The sequence below is a fragment of the Alosa sapidissima genome, chromosome 1 (genome assembly GCF_018492685.1).
Source record: "Alosa sapidissima isolate fAloSap1 chromosome 1, fAloSap1.pri, whole genome shotgun sequence".
Classification (NCBI taxonomy): Eukaryota; Metazoa; Chordata; class Actinopteri; order Clupeiformes; family Clupeidae; genus Alosa; species Alosa sapidissima.
This window is the reverse complement of record NC_055957.1, coordinates 43,601,221-43,618,281: the sequence shown is the minus strand read 5'-3', so window position 1 is coordinate 43,618,281 and position 17,061 is coordinate 43,601,221. Positions and strand designations below refer to the sequence as shown.

General features: G+C 42.7%; 1 protein-coding gene across 4 annotated transcripts; it reads right to left on the bottom strand.

Annotated features, from left to right (window-relative positions):
* Positions 1-256: 256 nt before the first annotated feature.
* On the bottom strand, positions 257-14,538 carry LOC121679464 (tropomyosin alpha-1 chain-like). 4 transcript variants are annotated; one of them, XM_042058286.1, is made up of 9 exons: positions 14,111-14,536; positions 11,397-11,522; positions 4,699-4,832; positions 4,300-4,417; positions 3,566-3,636; positions 3,229-3,304; positions 3,008-3,070; positions 2,844-2,913; positions 257-1,188 (listed from the first exon to the last, which is right to left on the bottom strand). In XM_042058286.1, exons 1-9 carry the CDS (start codon positions 14,222-14,224, stop codon positions 1,106-1,108), a joined length of 855 nt encoding a protein of 284 aa, XP_041914220.1. In that variant the 5' UTR covers positions 14,225-14,536; the 3' UTR covers positions 257-1,105. The 4 variants fall into 4 exon arrangements, with proteins under 4 accessions (XP_041914220.1, XP_041914222.1, XP_041914221.1 ...); XM_042058287.1 differs by lacking the exon at positions 257-1,188 and adding an exon at positions 2,076-2,299 and having other exon boundaries at positions 14,111-14,538; XM_042058288.1 differs by lacking the exons at positions 11,397-11,522; positions 14,111-14,536 and adding an exon at positions 8,348-8,774.
* Between the last annotated feature and the right edge of the window lie 2,523 nt (positions 14,539-17,061).

Here is a 17,061-nt window from a genome sequence, read left to right as displayed (position 1 = left end):
CTCAAAGTCTCACCGACCTGAGTAGGGACACGGCACTATCACTACATTTTCTGTTCCAATATTGTGACAGTTCAATATTTATCAGCATCATTGAGGCATGCTCAAAGCACAGGGCTAGGCCTACATAACTGGTTAGGCTTAGCCTACTTGTAGGCTTGGCTGATGCTTCAGTGCCTTGAGCATTTGACCTCGTCATAAACTGGTTCCCTGTCTGACCTAACGTCACACTTTTGTCATGGCAGTCTGTAAACACATCTCCAAAATGTATAAAACTTTATTACAACTTCTTCAGAGATACAAAACAAATTAAGATAGACATAGGCTAAGGGAAGGTAAGCCCTACAAAATAAACAAGTATGGGTGTGTGTGGGGGGAGGGAAGAACATTGAGGGAAAACGGTCAAAATCTTTGGTTTTGTGTTTTACAAGCATTACTTATTTTTTATAAAAGTATTTTAGAATGATAAATTCTTAGCACCATCAAGCTATAGACTATAGCCTACAACAGTCTAGAGTAATAATATATATTTTCTTGAAGATTGTCACATTTTGAAACTGGCATAGGCTGCAGCCTTCACATTAGGCAAAATATTTTTGAATACAACAGAGAGGGGTGCTCTTGGCATGGCATGTAGGCTACGGTTCTGTACACAGGTCTTCTGGAGATGATTTGTTATTATCCTACCAGAAATAAATAAAGTTCTGTCTGTGTTACTTATTATTAAAATGTTACCTTGAAATGTAGTTTGTCCATGTGAAATAACACATTGTAATGTAAAGTCTAGGCCTGGATTATACAAACAAATAGTGAGTCATTTGCAAACTTTTTCAATAAGACTTGGCCTCACTGTGGATTCACTGATATATAATTCTTCAACAACAACAACAAAATATAACCAAATAAAAAGTGGTTAACAGGAATGTGCACAGACACAAACTAGTGATAGCAAAAAGCTGGACAATTTGAAAATAGTTGCTGGAATGTTTTTTGACAAAATAGAGACAGGGAGACGGAGTGAGACAAAGCCAGCTTTAAAAAGCTTAGAGAGTTCTAAGCTGAAACTGTGGAATGTTGATGATTCAATCTCCTTGGTCCCTCCAGGTGTTTACAAGCTGTTCAGCTCCTGTAGTGTCTGGTCCAACATTTGTTGCATCTCCAGGTTCTCCTCTTTTGCATTAGATAGGTTTTCTGTTATGAAGGTTTGGTACTGTTAAACAGACTGCATTCTGCATGACATCTGATACTGACAGAAATCTTTAGGGGGAGGGGATTCTACCCCGAATTAAGCAATTTATGACAATATAATGTCTAAATAAGTATTACAAATGTCTAAATGTTTTCAGACTAATATCCAGCCAAACTTAAACATAAACATAATTTGTGATATTTATACAAAATCAATATAGGCTAGTGTTTGCAACTGACAGTGACATTCAAACAATAGTATACTGATATGATAATGTCATATCTGTGTTATTCCCCTTTTGATCACACCACTGGATGTGAACATTTCGCAATCTAATTGTATTCCAATATTCATGTAAAGGTGCTCTAAGCGATGCTGGGTAACGTCACTTCTATTGACTTTCAAACAAAACAGAGAGTTAGCTCGCTACTTCCTCCCCCTCTCTCCCGTGCTGCTCCCGTGCAATTAAAACTCTCCTAAACGCGCATCTCATCTGTGATTTGCTGGAACAGTTTGTTATGTTTTAGTGGGCTAGGTTTGCCCAGTTTTTTTTTTGTTGCCGTTTTAGGAGCCTGGGCTGTCCACAGAGATCACATGTTTTACAGTGTATTCAGGACACAGACAGCTAGTGGTTGGTTAGGTGATGCTTGTGTTTAAAATGTAAATGTAAAATATAAAATGTTTTAGCCTAAAAAACGCTCGGCATCACTTAGAGCACCTTTAAAAACCAACACTCTCATACAAGTAATGTAAACCTATTATAACATTAACTTCAATGCCTGGACAAAAAGAGCAACTGGTAAGAAATTCTATTTCTGTACAAAAATATTTGAAATGATAGTTTCATAAAATCAAAGCAAGTGAAACATGCCATGAGTCAGAAAAGCTGGCTTTATTTGAATTTTATTTTGGTAAGAGCAGTGAGAAAACAGAGAGAGAGAGGGTGGTAAAGGGAAACAGGAATTCAGGTGGCAGAGAAGAATGGCCTGGAAGCCACCAGGCAAAGCATTTCAGACTACAGCAGGACCATTTACAAGGATGTCATGTCATTAAGGGCATGATCCAGCTCCTCACTGATGGCCTTATATTTCAGCTTCTGGGCGTACAGCTCATCTAGGAGGAGGAGGTCAAAGGTCGATAGGTGAAGGATGACAGGGCAAAGCAGAGTCAGCAGCGCAGAGGAAACAGGAACAGGAAACAGATGAAAGAAAAAAGGAAAGAAAGAAAAAAGAAAGAGAAAATAACTCAGGAGAGATGCTAAAGTCACAGGTTACCAAACAAAGAGGAAAATAAGAGTAGTGCCGTTTCAGACTGACAGGAAATACTAAGTCAGGGAAAGAAAAGAACAGCTAAGGACTGATCCTAGAAGGATGCAACCACTGAGCCACTATGGAGATGAAAGAAGAAATTGAAAATAAATACACTATGTCCAAATCGTGCAATGTTGTGATGCATATTTTACCTTATGGTGTTGCTCTAGGGCCCCCAATGTATCATATAAAAATAAGATCACACACAAGCCCACAGGACTACCCGGCCAACAGTACTCAAGGAAGACTTCTGGTATCAAAGAATGGTGCACCAACCCCATTCCGGACAAATGTAGCACTGGAACACATAAGCCACCATGGATACAGCAATAAGAGAATGTTCATACCCTCTAGATCATCGATGGTCTTTTCCAGTTTGGTCACCGTCCTCTCTGCAAACTCGGCCCGTGTCTCTGCCTGTGACATCCAGGTAACAGGTAAGGCTACTTTCCCAAATATTCACAAGACTTCTCATGTAGGGCTTTTCAAACAATGTGGTGCCTCAGTTTACCTCTTTCAGCTTGTCAGTGAGCATCTTGATCTCCTCTTCATATTTGTCCTCTTTCTCTGAGTACTGAAATATTTTTGTTTTTTGTAATAATGTTTTGTGCCTTTTGATATTGATGGGGAATCACGCATGCACACTATCTGAATATGTTTTCTTGATTTAGATAAAGGATTAAAAAGACAGCATATGTTTACACAAACCATACACACACTGTTTTGACTTACCTTCTCAGACTGGGCTTCTAAAGACTTGAGGTTGTTAGTGACATTTTTCAATTCCTCTTCCAAATCTCCGCATTTACTGAGAAGAACAAGTTGTAAGTGCATCTATTTCTCTATCACCCAACTTCATAAAACCATTATAAGGCCTGCTTCCATAATTTGCAATATCATACAGTATGACTTAGGCCTACATCTAATTGAATTTTACTATTAGCTTGTTACACTAACCATTTGAGTTAGTTAGAGTACTGTGTTACTATATGTGTGAAACCACGGCTCTGACCAGTTCACCTAATAAAAGGTGGCAGGACTGGGCAGGATGGATGTGTGTGACACTTACAGTTCTGACACCTCGGCCCTCTCCTCAGCTCTCTCCAGCTCACCCTCCAGGATGACCAGCTTGCGGGCCACCTGAGACACACAGACACAGCTTCCTCAAAATATAGCTCACTTTCACAATGTGACACGCAGCATAGACTGTCATATAAAGACTGGAGAGAGACAGCAACATAGCCATATACTCACTGCTGAAATACAGGCAGCTGACTATAATATACAGTAGGTAAGACAGGTCTTCAGACTGGATTATGAATATCTGATCACAAACAAATACTTGTTTGAGTGATTAAGATATACAATATGTGAGTTATTCTGACTTACAAAAATAAAACAAATATATGAATCAAGCACATTAATGTCAAGATTAATTTAACAGTTTAAATGTTAAATGAATATGTCACTCCACAATATTAGGAGAAGTATCTGTGCACATTTTGGAGATCAAACTGTCTACCCTGCCAGTGCCAGAGGTATTTAAGTCAACTGCTCCGTGCACATTTATATGGCGAATCATTTTCACATTGTGCCCTGTGCACATATGTATGGCGAATCATTTGTCGCTTAACATTCATTTTATTTGAATTTCATTGTGCGACATTTCGCCCTGCCAATGGTTATTTTGCCTGTGATTGCCGAATTACATGAGCATGAGCCTGAGCCTACATGGTCTTGCTATTTGCCTTATATGTGAATGGGGCTTTAGTCCTGTGGGCACCTCCCTCTCTCTCCTCTCACCTCCTCATATTTGCGGTCGGCCTCCTCAGCAATGTGCTTGGCCTCCTTCAGCTGCAACTCCTGAATCTCCATCTTCTCCTCATCTTTCATTGCACGGTTCTCAATAACCTTCATACCTCTGATGGGACAGAACACACACACACACACACACACACACACACACAGACACAATTTTCTGTGAATGCAGCTAACTCCTGTCAGAAGAATGTCTTGTCAACACACACTCACAGTCTATTGTGTAATGAGCATGCTTTTAATTCCAAGTGCACAAAAGGTTTTGACAAATGTTAAAAGCAAACTTTGTGCTTCGAGAGGGAGTTATTTATCATTATCGCAGTGTATGAGCATGTAAAAGAGCTTGGATAGGTCAATCCATGGGATTCTTCCCCAAGTGTTTACCTCTCGCTCTCGTCAGCGGCCTTCTCTGCCTCCTCCAGCTTTTGCAGCGCTGTGGCCAGTCTCTCCTGGGCCCGGTCCAGCTCCTCCTCCACCAGCTGAATCCTGCGGTTCAGGCCTGCCACGTCCCCTTCAGCCTTGAGCGCAAGGGACAAGGAACAAGGGATAAGGGACAACGCCAACGTTTTGGGTCAGAGTGGTGGAGTAGCCGTGGCTTTAAGGCCTTTCACAGAGATAGTATGGTATGCAACTGACCACCTAGTACTTAATAAGGATTTACCTGACAACACGCAGGAAAACAGCAAGGCCAGAGAAAAGACCATCCCTGCATGTTCCCCCTTCTTATTCTATTCATCTATAACACTTGACTTCATATACTACTACACTATCACAAAAAAGTAGCACTGTGATGGCTTAAGGAACTATTTCCAATAATGGTCCTATATTTATTGAGTCTGTCCAATCTGTCTGCACAATCACCATGGTGAGATCAACTCTGGTGTGTAGTGGACCGAGGCCAGGATCTGTGCCAAGACATCTCGTCTGAGTCTCCCAGATGTGGAAAATCATCACTCTTTTGCCAAATTGAAGCTGCTACTGTGACTGCACACTCATAAATATTTTAAACATCTTCTTTTATGTTTATCTGAAGAAAATGGTGATATTAATTAACCTCAACCCCAGGAAGATACATGAAGTCTCTCTCTCTCATTCATACACACACACACACACACACACTCCATAGATGCACTGGTCTCATCTTCAGTGTCAGAGTGATGAAATATCTTTCCATACTGGTCAATACTTCAATACTAGATAAAGGTGTTCATAAGAGAGAGGTTGTTATTGCTTATTCACACCATATGAGCATATCAAAGGCCTCACAGGAGTAGGGGCAGGGTACTCTTGAACATTCATCTAAGGTTAATATCCCAGTGTGGGAACCCCTCATGTATGAAGTAAATAAACCACTAGACCCCTAGATACCGTCTCTGTGGACCTGGAGTAAACAAATAGGGCTGTTCCCCACGAGTGCACATCCTCTCTCTCTCTCTCTCTCTCTCTCTCTCTCTCTCTCTCTCTCTCTCTCTCTCTCTGTCTCTCTGTCTCTCTGTCTCTCTCTGTCAGCCTTTATTGTTGGGTTCAGAGGGCTGGACACGCCCCCTACTTACTCACCACATTCTACAGCTGCCTGGGCCAGACGCCATATATGGTAAAACAGATGCCGGAGAACGCGCGCGAGACTGTCACAAAGTTCCGCAGGCTGTTTCACAGAACGAAACTATCTGTTACAACGTGATTAAATGGGGCTTGCATGCACCACCGAGACCGCTTTAAATCACTTAGAATGGGCATTCGCTTAAAACCCGTGTTTACTTGGGTTTGGTTTCTCAACACCAACAATGCTAGCACTGTGTTAAAAGCTTTTCTTGGAAGTTGAAGAGTTAATATCAGATAGATAGCTGTCACATTTGGTTACCACAGTACATTCACACTTGTGAGGGTGAATTGATCTTTGACCACTGTAGGCATATAAAGCACTGACATGTTAGTGTTAGTATACTATTGGGCCTTTGTAAAGGCACACAATCCACAGCCATGGACCTCTGGATATATGTTTGCAGTTTATGCAGGAATATAAAAAGCCCCTTGAGTCTCCTGGTAGGGGGTTAGTTGAAAATAAGACCAAAACCTTTGAGCATGTGTCTGCTGAAAGGTCTGTATTTTAATATTTTAGAACATTCAAGTTAGAGTTCAGAAAGGCAGTCAGACTCAAGCATGGTTTAAACTATGTCATGCTTAATAGTGAGAGATCTAAGTCTACTTTTGAAATAGCAGGATGTGAGTAATTGGAAATTCCATGTATTACTGTGACAGGTCCCTAGACCCCGGCCTGCCAACATAGGGCGTGCCGATGTCTCTGTGGGTTCATTCCGAAGTGCAGCTGAGCTTTAATTAGGACTCTTCTGATCAATCAGAGGAGCGTTAACATGAAGAAACTATAGCCAGTTTTGTGTACATGTTTACTGCATATTCTTTACCCTAATGGATAGATCATGTTATATTCCAGCTACATTAAGGAGACCATTTTCAGGGAGTGGAGCACATGGTTTTTCTCACATTCTGTTTTTTTTCCACAAGTGCAGAGGTTGAGGGCCAGGTTCTTGACACAAAGTTTCATACAGGTAAACAATTAACACTACAAGCCACTAAGCTCATTAGGTCTGACAATAACTTTCATTTCTGAGCGAGAGAGAGAGAGAGAATACCCATAGTTAGGCTATGTGTAGGTTCACTTACAGTATGAGTAAATGGAGTTTAACTGTGTCCTCACAGACAGGATGGCCACACATAACCCTGGGGAATTGGTCAGTGAGCTGCATGGGAAATAAGGGTTAGGACTACTTCCTTTTCTTGGGACTAAACTAGTAGGCCTACAACTAACATAGGTCTCAAGACTGCCATTCCATAACACCTATAGAATCTTAAACCTCCTCTACTGAGCACTCATCCCTTCCCACTCTAAACTGGCACTCAACCGGTAGGCCTACAACACACAGGCCAGACCGCGAAATCACATTCCCTAAAGCAGCAAAATGTCCACCAAAAGATGCGAAGGTAAAGCCTCTGTTTAGCCCCTGTCTTGGGTCAAATGATTGTGAGGTTCCCATAACACCTAACCGTAGGACCTTACACCTTCTCCATTGAGCACCTCTCTCTTTCCACCGTTGACCATTGACATTGTATTGGTATAGGAAGGTATTTTCATTCTGATGAAAAGATAGCTTCGGTCTTGAAACCGGGAAATGGTTGTGGTCATATTAGGTGCATTTAGGAGTACTCAAAGGACAGGCAGATGGCAGGAAGTGAAACAGAAAAGGTCTTCTGGCAGGAAATAGCATCTCCCTGGGAACCACAGGATGTGACGTAGAACGCAAATTACACTAAGTGGATATTCATTCATTTTACACACGTTTGTGTCTTCAACTTTGGATAATGTCAGATCAAGTTCTTGATGGCATTAAAAGATCACTGAAAGTGGTTAGACTAATGCAATAATCTATAAAATGATTATCAATACTTAATAGACCACTGGGTGATTATTAGGATCTATTGGCAGATTTTAGATAATCAGCCTCTATTATAAGAATGTTTCCTGTGGCTTTACCTCAAATAACTGGCCCTATAGTGAAATAGGCCTGCTGACTACAATGACCCATATTTGCAATAGGCTATTATGCTCACAAGTTACCTGATGATACACTGCAAAGACAACCTCCTTACCTCACAGTCACCCACACACCCCCACACCTACATATTTGCTTTGCAAGGGAGGCCTTGGAACACCTCAATTGCAACATCTAACTGAGCTGACGAACGCATATTGGATAGCCCAGACGCACACCTTACCAAAAAATAGCCTTTCTTGGTGAAAACTGACTTTTAAAAATACATCTAGTACATAAGAATATAACGAAAATGACCACACTAAGAAAAAAACAAGAGTTGATGCGTGCTTATAAAATCACGGAGAGCAGAGGACCAATAGCAGTGGAGAAGTGGATGCAAGGCAGCAGGAACGGAGGGAAGAGAAGGAAAGAATATAGGGAAAAGAAGAACCGAGGTAGGCTCGAAAAAAGTCAGCCCTCACTTTTTCACGCTGGTCCCGTTCATTGTCCAGTTCTCTCTGCAAAAGTTGGGCACGGTCTTCTGCATCGTCAGCTTGCTGCTGCAGACTCTGGATTTTTCTTTTTACCGCGTCCAGTGAATTCACACCTGTCATTGTTATACTGATTTGATAATACTAAGTTTATACAAGAAATAGAAAATGTTTTTGGTGAAAATCGACCAGCAAAATCCCCAAGAACAACTTCAGTCAGAATATATCGACGGTGTAGCCTAAGCCTGGTCTTTGCCTTTCCAGATGTTTCTTACGACACTATTCGAAACGAGGTGCTACACTGTTATTCCCTCTAGCAGCAATTTTCCATTTGCCATTCAATCTTTTGAAAGAGTGGCGGCTGCATTAGTGAAGCGCTGAGAGAATGAGGAAGCCTGGAAAAGGGGTAGGAGTCTACAAGAAAGTTATGGCTAAATCCTCCAATCCTGGGAAGAAGTTGGTTTCAGATGACATCACGGACAGGAGGGGGATGGGGTTCCTGTTTGATTTTTTCCCTAGTTGGCGTCTGGATTCTCTTAGTAATTTACTGAACATATTTGGAGTGAAAGGGATGATCTAGAGAGATAGAGCGTTTTACAAGCCACTTGGCATACGAGGTTGGGCTCATGGGTGGCATCACTAGACTAAGGACACTGAATACGCTGAACAAACATATGAAGTCACGTAGGCTACAAATAGGATCCACCTAAAAGATTCATCTGTACTATTTGAATAGAAAAACTCCTCCCGTTATTGTCTGTGAGGATCATTGTTGCACCTTGTTAAAAAAAAGAAGAAAAAAAAAAAAACACACCCAGCATACCACCAAATGTCCGACTTGTGGAATGTTAATTCATCTTTTTTGTTGACATCCCAATGTAGCCATGGGGCGGCGACACGCACCTATCGTGCCCTCTGCTGCATTCTCTCTCTCTCTCTCTCTCTCTCTCTCTCTCTCTGCTCTACTTTGTAAACTGTTATTGGCACTGGATGACATAACCAGTGGCTGTATAAGACTGCCAAGAGTATAATCACTAGTCATATTGACTCAACCTTGCCATCAGGAGTTCAGGATACAGCAGCTTTGTTTGGCACACTAATGGCTGGCAAGGGTGCAGACTTAGATAGATGGAAACCTACTCTGCAATAATTTTTGAGTAGGCCTACTGTGTGTGTGTGTGTGTGTGGGGGGGGGGGGGGGGTATGTCTGATGTCTGTGCAGCAAGCAAGAAAACTGGAGAGTGATCTGATAATGAGCATCATCAGTCACAGTAATGCACGGTCTGTATGTGACGAAAGTAAGCATGAGCTGCTCTTGGGCGTAAGCACGGGAAGTGCTTTGATAAACAACATGTAGGCACTGTCTTACATCCGTCATAGAGCCTGCCAAGATAATTCAATTAAAACTGTTCCTCTCTGTGGAGAGTGGGTTAGTCTCCCATGGTCTTTAGCCCTTGGAACATGTTCTCTCTTCCCTTCTAAGAGAGGAACAGACTCAGGTAAAGGCTTATCAGAAGTAGTTTGCTCACCGTGGACTTGCCATGCATTGGTAGACAAAAATAATGTTTTTTTTTTATTTATTTATGTTATTTATTTTTATTATTATTTATCACATTTATATTTGCTGTTTCTATGCCAGCGTAGAAAAACAAACAAATCACAGCACAGTGTTAGACCAGGTCAGCAGGTAAGCGTATCCCCTTGGGTGCTGTGTGCGTATTTATAAACATTGTAGGGAGGCTAATGTAAGTGTAGACTCAGGAGTATTCCAAATACTTCTCCAACATAACCCCCCACCCCAACCTCCCAGCAGAAGTACACTCTTTCTCTTCTCTCTCTCTCTCTCTCTCTCTCTCTCTCTCTCTCTCTCTCTCTCTCCATGCCGGGTTCTGGACACACATCTGTTGGTGTGCGCTGTTTGCTTTAGCTGCATTCCTGTCATTCCAGTGTGGTTGCTGAGGCATGGTGGGGCGGGGCCCACGGCTGGGGCTGGGGCTGGATGCAGCCTTCAGGCAGCTCCCAGATCAGCTCCAACTCTTATCCCACACACAGGAACAAACAAACAGTATGCCCTCAGAGGCTGATCTGGAGTCAGTTACTGCATCAGACAGAAGTGTGTGTGTGTGTGTGTGTGTGTGTGTGTGTGTGTGTGTGTGTGTGTGTGTGCAATGTGTGATCTCTCAGAACTGCTACAGTATATGAAACCCTTCTGTTTAAGTTACATTTATATTTAGTTCCAGTGTTCTCAAACTGGAATGAAAATGTGATTTCCCCCCCTCTCTGTTCACCAGCATGGCTATGATCAAAGGCCTTTCATGCCGAGTAATTAACCTGCCAGACTCCACATTCCCCAGGCAGCCAGCTGCAACTGTACTGGGTTTAAAGGGTCTCACCAAAAACAAAGCTGCGTGTAATATTCTTTGTGGTCAATTCCAACACTATACAACTGCTTTGAACAGAGAAAAAATCTCTAGTTCTCTAGCAATAGATGATTTAAGGTAATTGCTGATCCATGCTCCACATGATAACTGGATACCAACTGGAATTAATTTATGACACAAAACAGAAGGAACACAAGAAATTTTAGAGAAATTAATCCAACAGTACACTCTCAAAATGAAAGAATGAATGAATGAATGAACTTGTGTTGTTTTTTAATACATCTCGATGTCCAGATAGGGACAACACAATGTATGCTATTTCTAACACATTGCTTTTGTTATCCTGTGTACACTCTTACAACAAATGTGTTGACAATAACACAACATGTTGTTTTTTATCACATCTCTATGTCCAGGTAGGGACAACACAGTTTATGTTGTTTCTAACACATTTGTTTTAAGAAGGTAGAATAAAATATTTGCACCTTAGATGTTTTATATTGTGATAAGCCTCATTTGAATGAAAACAATCCTCTTGAAGATGTTTCTGTTTATTTTGTCATTTCTGTTGTGAGAAGGCGCTACAGTGTAGACCATCAGGCCAGCCACAGACAGACAGTCACAGACAGTCTTCCCGTGACTGGGACTGGGATACTCACATCAGTGGCCGCCTTCTCGGAGAGTTCCAGCTTCTCCTGGGCGTCCTTCAGCGCCTCTGAGAACTTGTCCAGCTCATCCTCCGTTCCCTTCATCTTCTTCTGCAGGCTGGCCAACTCCTCCTCAAGCTAAGAGACAACATCAGAGTGAATCCATTAGAAGAGGCATATATAAAGGTATTGTATGATCCTGGTGCTGTGTGGGTTGTGAGTGGTGATAGAAACTATTGATTAAAGGGAAATAGATCATGCATGGGTCCAAATTTAAATTATGGACAAAGAGCAAAATGTCTTATGTAAGCACTAAATCTATTGTGTGGCATGTTGGAGCATTGAACTGATCAACTGATATTTAGTTTTTTTTTAGGATTGTTAGGATTTAGGATTGTTGTGTTTTATTATATTAGCTAGTTAGACTTTAGACTTTACACTTTGCCCACCATTTAAATTCCTAAAGTGAAGAAATGTGATCGGTATATCTTTACGAATTACGTAAACACAGTGACAACAGTTAAGTAGACATTTTACTCATGTGTTAGGGGCAGCCGTGGCCTACTGGTTAGCGCACCGGACTTGTAACCGGAGGGTTGCCGGTTCCAGTAGGCACGGCTGAAGTGCCCTTGCTGGCAGCTCACTGCGCCGGGATTAGTGTGTGCTTCACCTCACTGTGTGTTCACTGTGTGCTGAGTGTGTTTCAGAGACCAAATTTCCCTCATGGGATCAAAAGAGTATATATACTTATATTTATACTTATACGTATACCTGACTCAATGTTTGTTATCATCTTACATGACAACTTTGTTATCATGCCCTGCCACAGTTAATGCAATGGAATTAGAATAAAAATGTAAAACAATTTTTTAAGTAAGTACGTATGTATACTCTTTTGATCCCGTGAGGGAAATTTGGTCTCTGCATTTATCCCAATCCGTGAATTAGTGAAACACACTCAGCACACAGTGAACACACAGTGAGGTGAAGCACACACTAATCCCGGCGCAGTGAGCTGCCTGCAACAACAGCGGCGCTCGGGGAGCAGTGAGGGGTTAGGTGCCTTGCTTGTGGGCACTTCAGCCGTGCCTTCTGGTCGGGGTTCGAACCCCGAAACCCTCCGGTTACAAGTCCGAAACGCTAACCAGTAGGCCGCGGTGCCCCAAATATTTCACGGTATTTCACTGATACCATTGACGTGGTGAAGATAAAATATATTGTGTCTAATCTGTTTGAATGACGAATGAGTGATTGTACAGATTTTGATTCAGCTACCCCAAAAATGAACCTTACTTGAGTGCCATGTACTGCAACCAGATGGTTGCATATATCTGTAAGATTATTTCAATGACACTCATTGCCTGTCTCCACCTAATGAGCTCATGCAAACATCACCAAGATTTTCTTTAAAGGTCAAAGTTCAACCAAGCTGATATGATTCTAAAGGGACAACATCTGATTATCCCCTTGGATGCTAAAAGCCACTGTTCCATCATCTGCTACCATGTTAGGAACCACTCTGGTCTTGTCGAGTCCAGTTAGATGACCCTTAACATTTTTTTTCTCTTTCTTAGGCTCCTCTTTGTCTATATAACATTGACATGTCTGACTGCATACCTGCTATACTCCTGGCATCAGTGTGTGTGAATCTGTTGAGCATAGACTCTAAGATACTTTTTTGGAGATCTGTCTGACTTGTAAGTGATTGAAATCAGGACTAAAAACCAAGCCCATACTTTGTACTCGATCCCATAGAATTCTCACAATATGAGCCTTCTAAATAAGGGCATGTAAGGAGAGAGAAAGGGAGTGGAGGAAAAACAGAGAGAGCGAGTGATAAGTAGTGGAGCTGTGGAATGTTCTAGAATTTGGAATGCTGAGTGACGCCACAGTGCACCCCAGAGCCCTTTAACTAGCACCAAAGTGAGGCCTGGACTGGCAGCAGCTGACATGGCTGGGGTTTTATTCCGGGTGAGCTCCACCCTCTGGACACCACATCGGTGCAGCGCGGCCTATGCCAGCACCACACAGGGATGAACCATGCTGACACCCCCAACGCTGTCTCATCTCCATCAGCGACTTCAACTATAGGGATCTCTCAGTGGAGAGGCTGATGCTGGACACAGGACGCCAGAGGAGCATGCTTCGCATTCTGCCTGACTCTTGCCAAAAGCTTAAAGTGTTTACAGTGTGCGTGCTGGTGACTGACTTGACTCTTCAGTCAACTCGGTTGAGGATCCTGGCTGGCCAATTAGCATTGTTTAAGCGGTTGTAATCAGAATCCCATAAACAGATAAGAGAGAGGTCTGGTGCAACTACAGAAATATACAGTCAGCAGATACTGAAGCATGTGTTTATTTGTTGGAACACAGATGCTCTACATTCTGTCTCTAAGCTTATAAGCCTTTTACTAATGTGTTTCATAAGTGAACTCCTCCCAATATTACAAACTTAACACAACTCCCCAAGTTTTCCAATCATGACATAAAGACCTAAAACACTGTTAAAGATGTTTGTGAAAAGTGACTAACACTCCTTACTTAAAATATAACAATGTGTACTGCCTTAAAAGCATTACAGTTCAGATTCCCTCATCACTTGGTGAATTAAGATTCTCACCTCCTCTCCTTACTCTGTGGACTTGAGTCCTTCATTGCCTGTGCAGTCATGCAGACATCTCCACCCTGGACCACACCGACCCCTCTCTCCCATCCCTCCATCCTCACCTGCTTGCACTTGTCCTCGGCTGCCTTCTGCTCCGACTCTGCCTGGTCCGCCCGGTCGATGGCGTTCTCCTTATCCAGCTTCAGCATCTGCATCTTCTTCTTGATGGCTTCCATTTTTGCCGCTTTGTGTAATCGCGCTCAACAAAGGAGAGGAAAAAGAGTGGAGGCACAGAAAAAGCACGAGAGAAAGTCTCAGAGGTAGAGGGGTAGAGGAGCCTGGGCGCTGCAGTTGGAGGTACTGCCTTCTCGGACTAAAGAGCAGAGAGTGAAATTGCACAGCCTTTTTTCCTGTCAAACAGAAGGGCCAGTACAGCCACAAGGAGCGAGGAAGAGAGAGAGAGAGTGAAGGAGAGAGAGACAGAGCAAAAGAGTAGAGTATGCAGACTGATATGCGATGCTGCTTTCAGTGGTTTAAAGCTCGAGGTTGTGGAGACAGCCAAGGTCCCCAATGACCCCCCCCCCCCCACCCCTGTACCCAGTTCACTCCCCCCTAACCCAGTCTCCACCACTACCACCACAGACCACCTCTAGAACATACAGTAACCCCCCTCCCAAAACCCTTAGCTGGGCCAGCACCCCTGTGAGTGGACCTTCACTCAGCTCCTTATTTGGGTTGTGATGGTTTGTTTATAGTGGGTTGAGGAGAGCCGGGAGAGAAGGGAAAAGGTCTTGATGCTGTATTTAACCTGCAAGGACCACCTGGAATGAAAATGTCTTCTGACATTTGGATGTCTGAAGTGGATTTTAACCAGGCAGTTGGGAGAAAATGGTGCAGCTGTATTATAAAACATTGAATAACCCTGTGATCAGACCACAGCTGTAAAAAACGAGTGTAAATGCCTGTGTCTGCAGCCCCTGCCTCTTGAAGAACTTCATGATGGTGGAGCAACAGTTCGTTCCACAGCAGATATTTCATGGTTTCCTTCAATCGCAGTCCTAGCATGGAGGAATGCAGAAATTAATGGTAATAACAGGATTGGTTAAAGCTTTAAGAGGGTAAAAAGTTTTCCCCTTTCCTCTGGAAGGGGGGGGGGGGGGGGGAGAGCCCATGGAAAAAAGGCTCCTCCTGAGCCAAGCAGAAACGGTCAGAAATGTGAACCTCGTGTTCAATCAGCTTTACCCCTCTGAACTCACTGTGAAGAATTGCACAGATCCTCTGATTCTTTGTGTCTATCGTCTCTCAAGGTCCAGAGGCTATATTGAGTTGAATACTTGTACTTTGTTAATAATTCAGCAGTGTCTGTTAAACCTGCATATGAAATGCCTATAGGTATTTCCCACACATGCTTTAATTCCACTGGGAATATAATGTCTGCAATAGGCAACTGTGCTCATGCATTTGCTATTCATACTTTACTTTAAAAGTTCTGCTGATGACTGCCATAGGCAAATGGGTTTCCCCTTGGGTAGAAGAGTTCTCATAACAGCTGCTCTGCTTCTTAGGTACCCACAAAGACTGACATCATTAACAGGAAATGGAAGATGCTGATACAATATGAACATGAGGTGTTGTAGTATAACAGCATACACACACACTGTAACAGCATTTAATTGTCCATATGCCAGAACTGACATTTATTTCATGATTAAATGGTCACAGAATTAACTGCTTTTAAGACAGTGTTACCATTAAAGACAACTGGATTTTTGGGGCTTTTGTGAACAGTCAAAGAATTCTTGCTGTGGGAAATTAAACTGACTCAGGGAAGGCATCAGAAGCAGCAACAGCAGCAGCAGTAACAGGGTTGAGGTTGTTCGGGGAGACCTTCCCCGTGGTGGTGGTGGTGGTGGTGATGGTGGTGGTCTCTCTTCCCTTCCTCAGCCTCCCTGTTCTGTGTTCACCAGCGCAGCAGCTGCAGCTTCTAAAAATACAGAAGGCATAATGTAATGAAAGATCCAAGGCAATAGCAAACCCAGAGGATAATCACCAAAAGAATGTTGCTTTCACAAGCAGCGAAGAACCTTTCAAAGGCCTTACGCTAGATTAGAGTGGTATCCTACTACAACACTTCTCACTCGCCCAGTTAGGTTACTACATTGTTGACAACAGTCAAGGAGCTTTGCTGCAGTATGGGCAACACTAGGCTAAACACTCTCAGTCTGTCAGTCTTATCTGACAAGAGTACAATACCCATTCAAGTGATCTTGTTTGGTGGCTGTGGCCAGTTGCTGTTTAAGTGTTAATTTAGTGGACCTGGTCTCAGCTAAAAACAAATATGCCACAGTGAGTTTTGAGCTTACAAATCGCATATCACACATCAGCACTAGATTTTCGTAATTTGTGTTTGTGGTCGTAAGACATCGAGGCCCACATATTGGCTCTTAAGTTACATTCCAGTGATGTTCACAACTCCACAAGTATGGACCATGTGTTTTTGTGATGAGGTGTCATCAGACTGCATAACTGGAGGCGCTGTGGTTTAGCAGCAATTTACGTCATACAAGTGACAAGCTCAGATGTCCAGAGCTACCACTTTAGATGGACTGCACACGATCCTGGACAAGCACATGAACCTCTGTCTTGTTAGCTGTCAAGAGAACTCTGCACATGATTTACAGAAGTGGTGTGACCCTAATAACTCACTTGCAGCAGACAGTGGCAGATTGCATTTGGCCTAATGTTGAAAGAGCATCTAAGGTGCAAAGCTGCAGGATTTCACCCCAGCCCCAACACACACACACACACACACACACACACACACACACACACACACACACACACACACTCACTCACTCACATGTATACACACATACACACACAGAGGTGCTTGCCAAGAGGATTTCAGTGTCTGCTGAGATGAGGAATGTCTTAACATCCAGCAGCGCATTGTGGAAAAATAGGTCCTTTATTGGTGTGTCTTTAAGGTAATAACAAACAGTATGCCAGCAGTGGTGGCCCTGTTATGCTTTTACTTAAGTCCAAAGGCCAGAGAGAGTAGACAAAAGGGCTT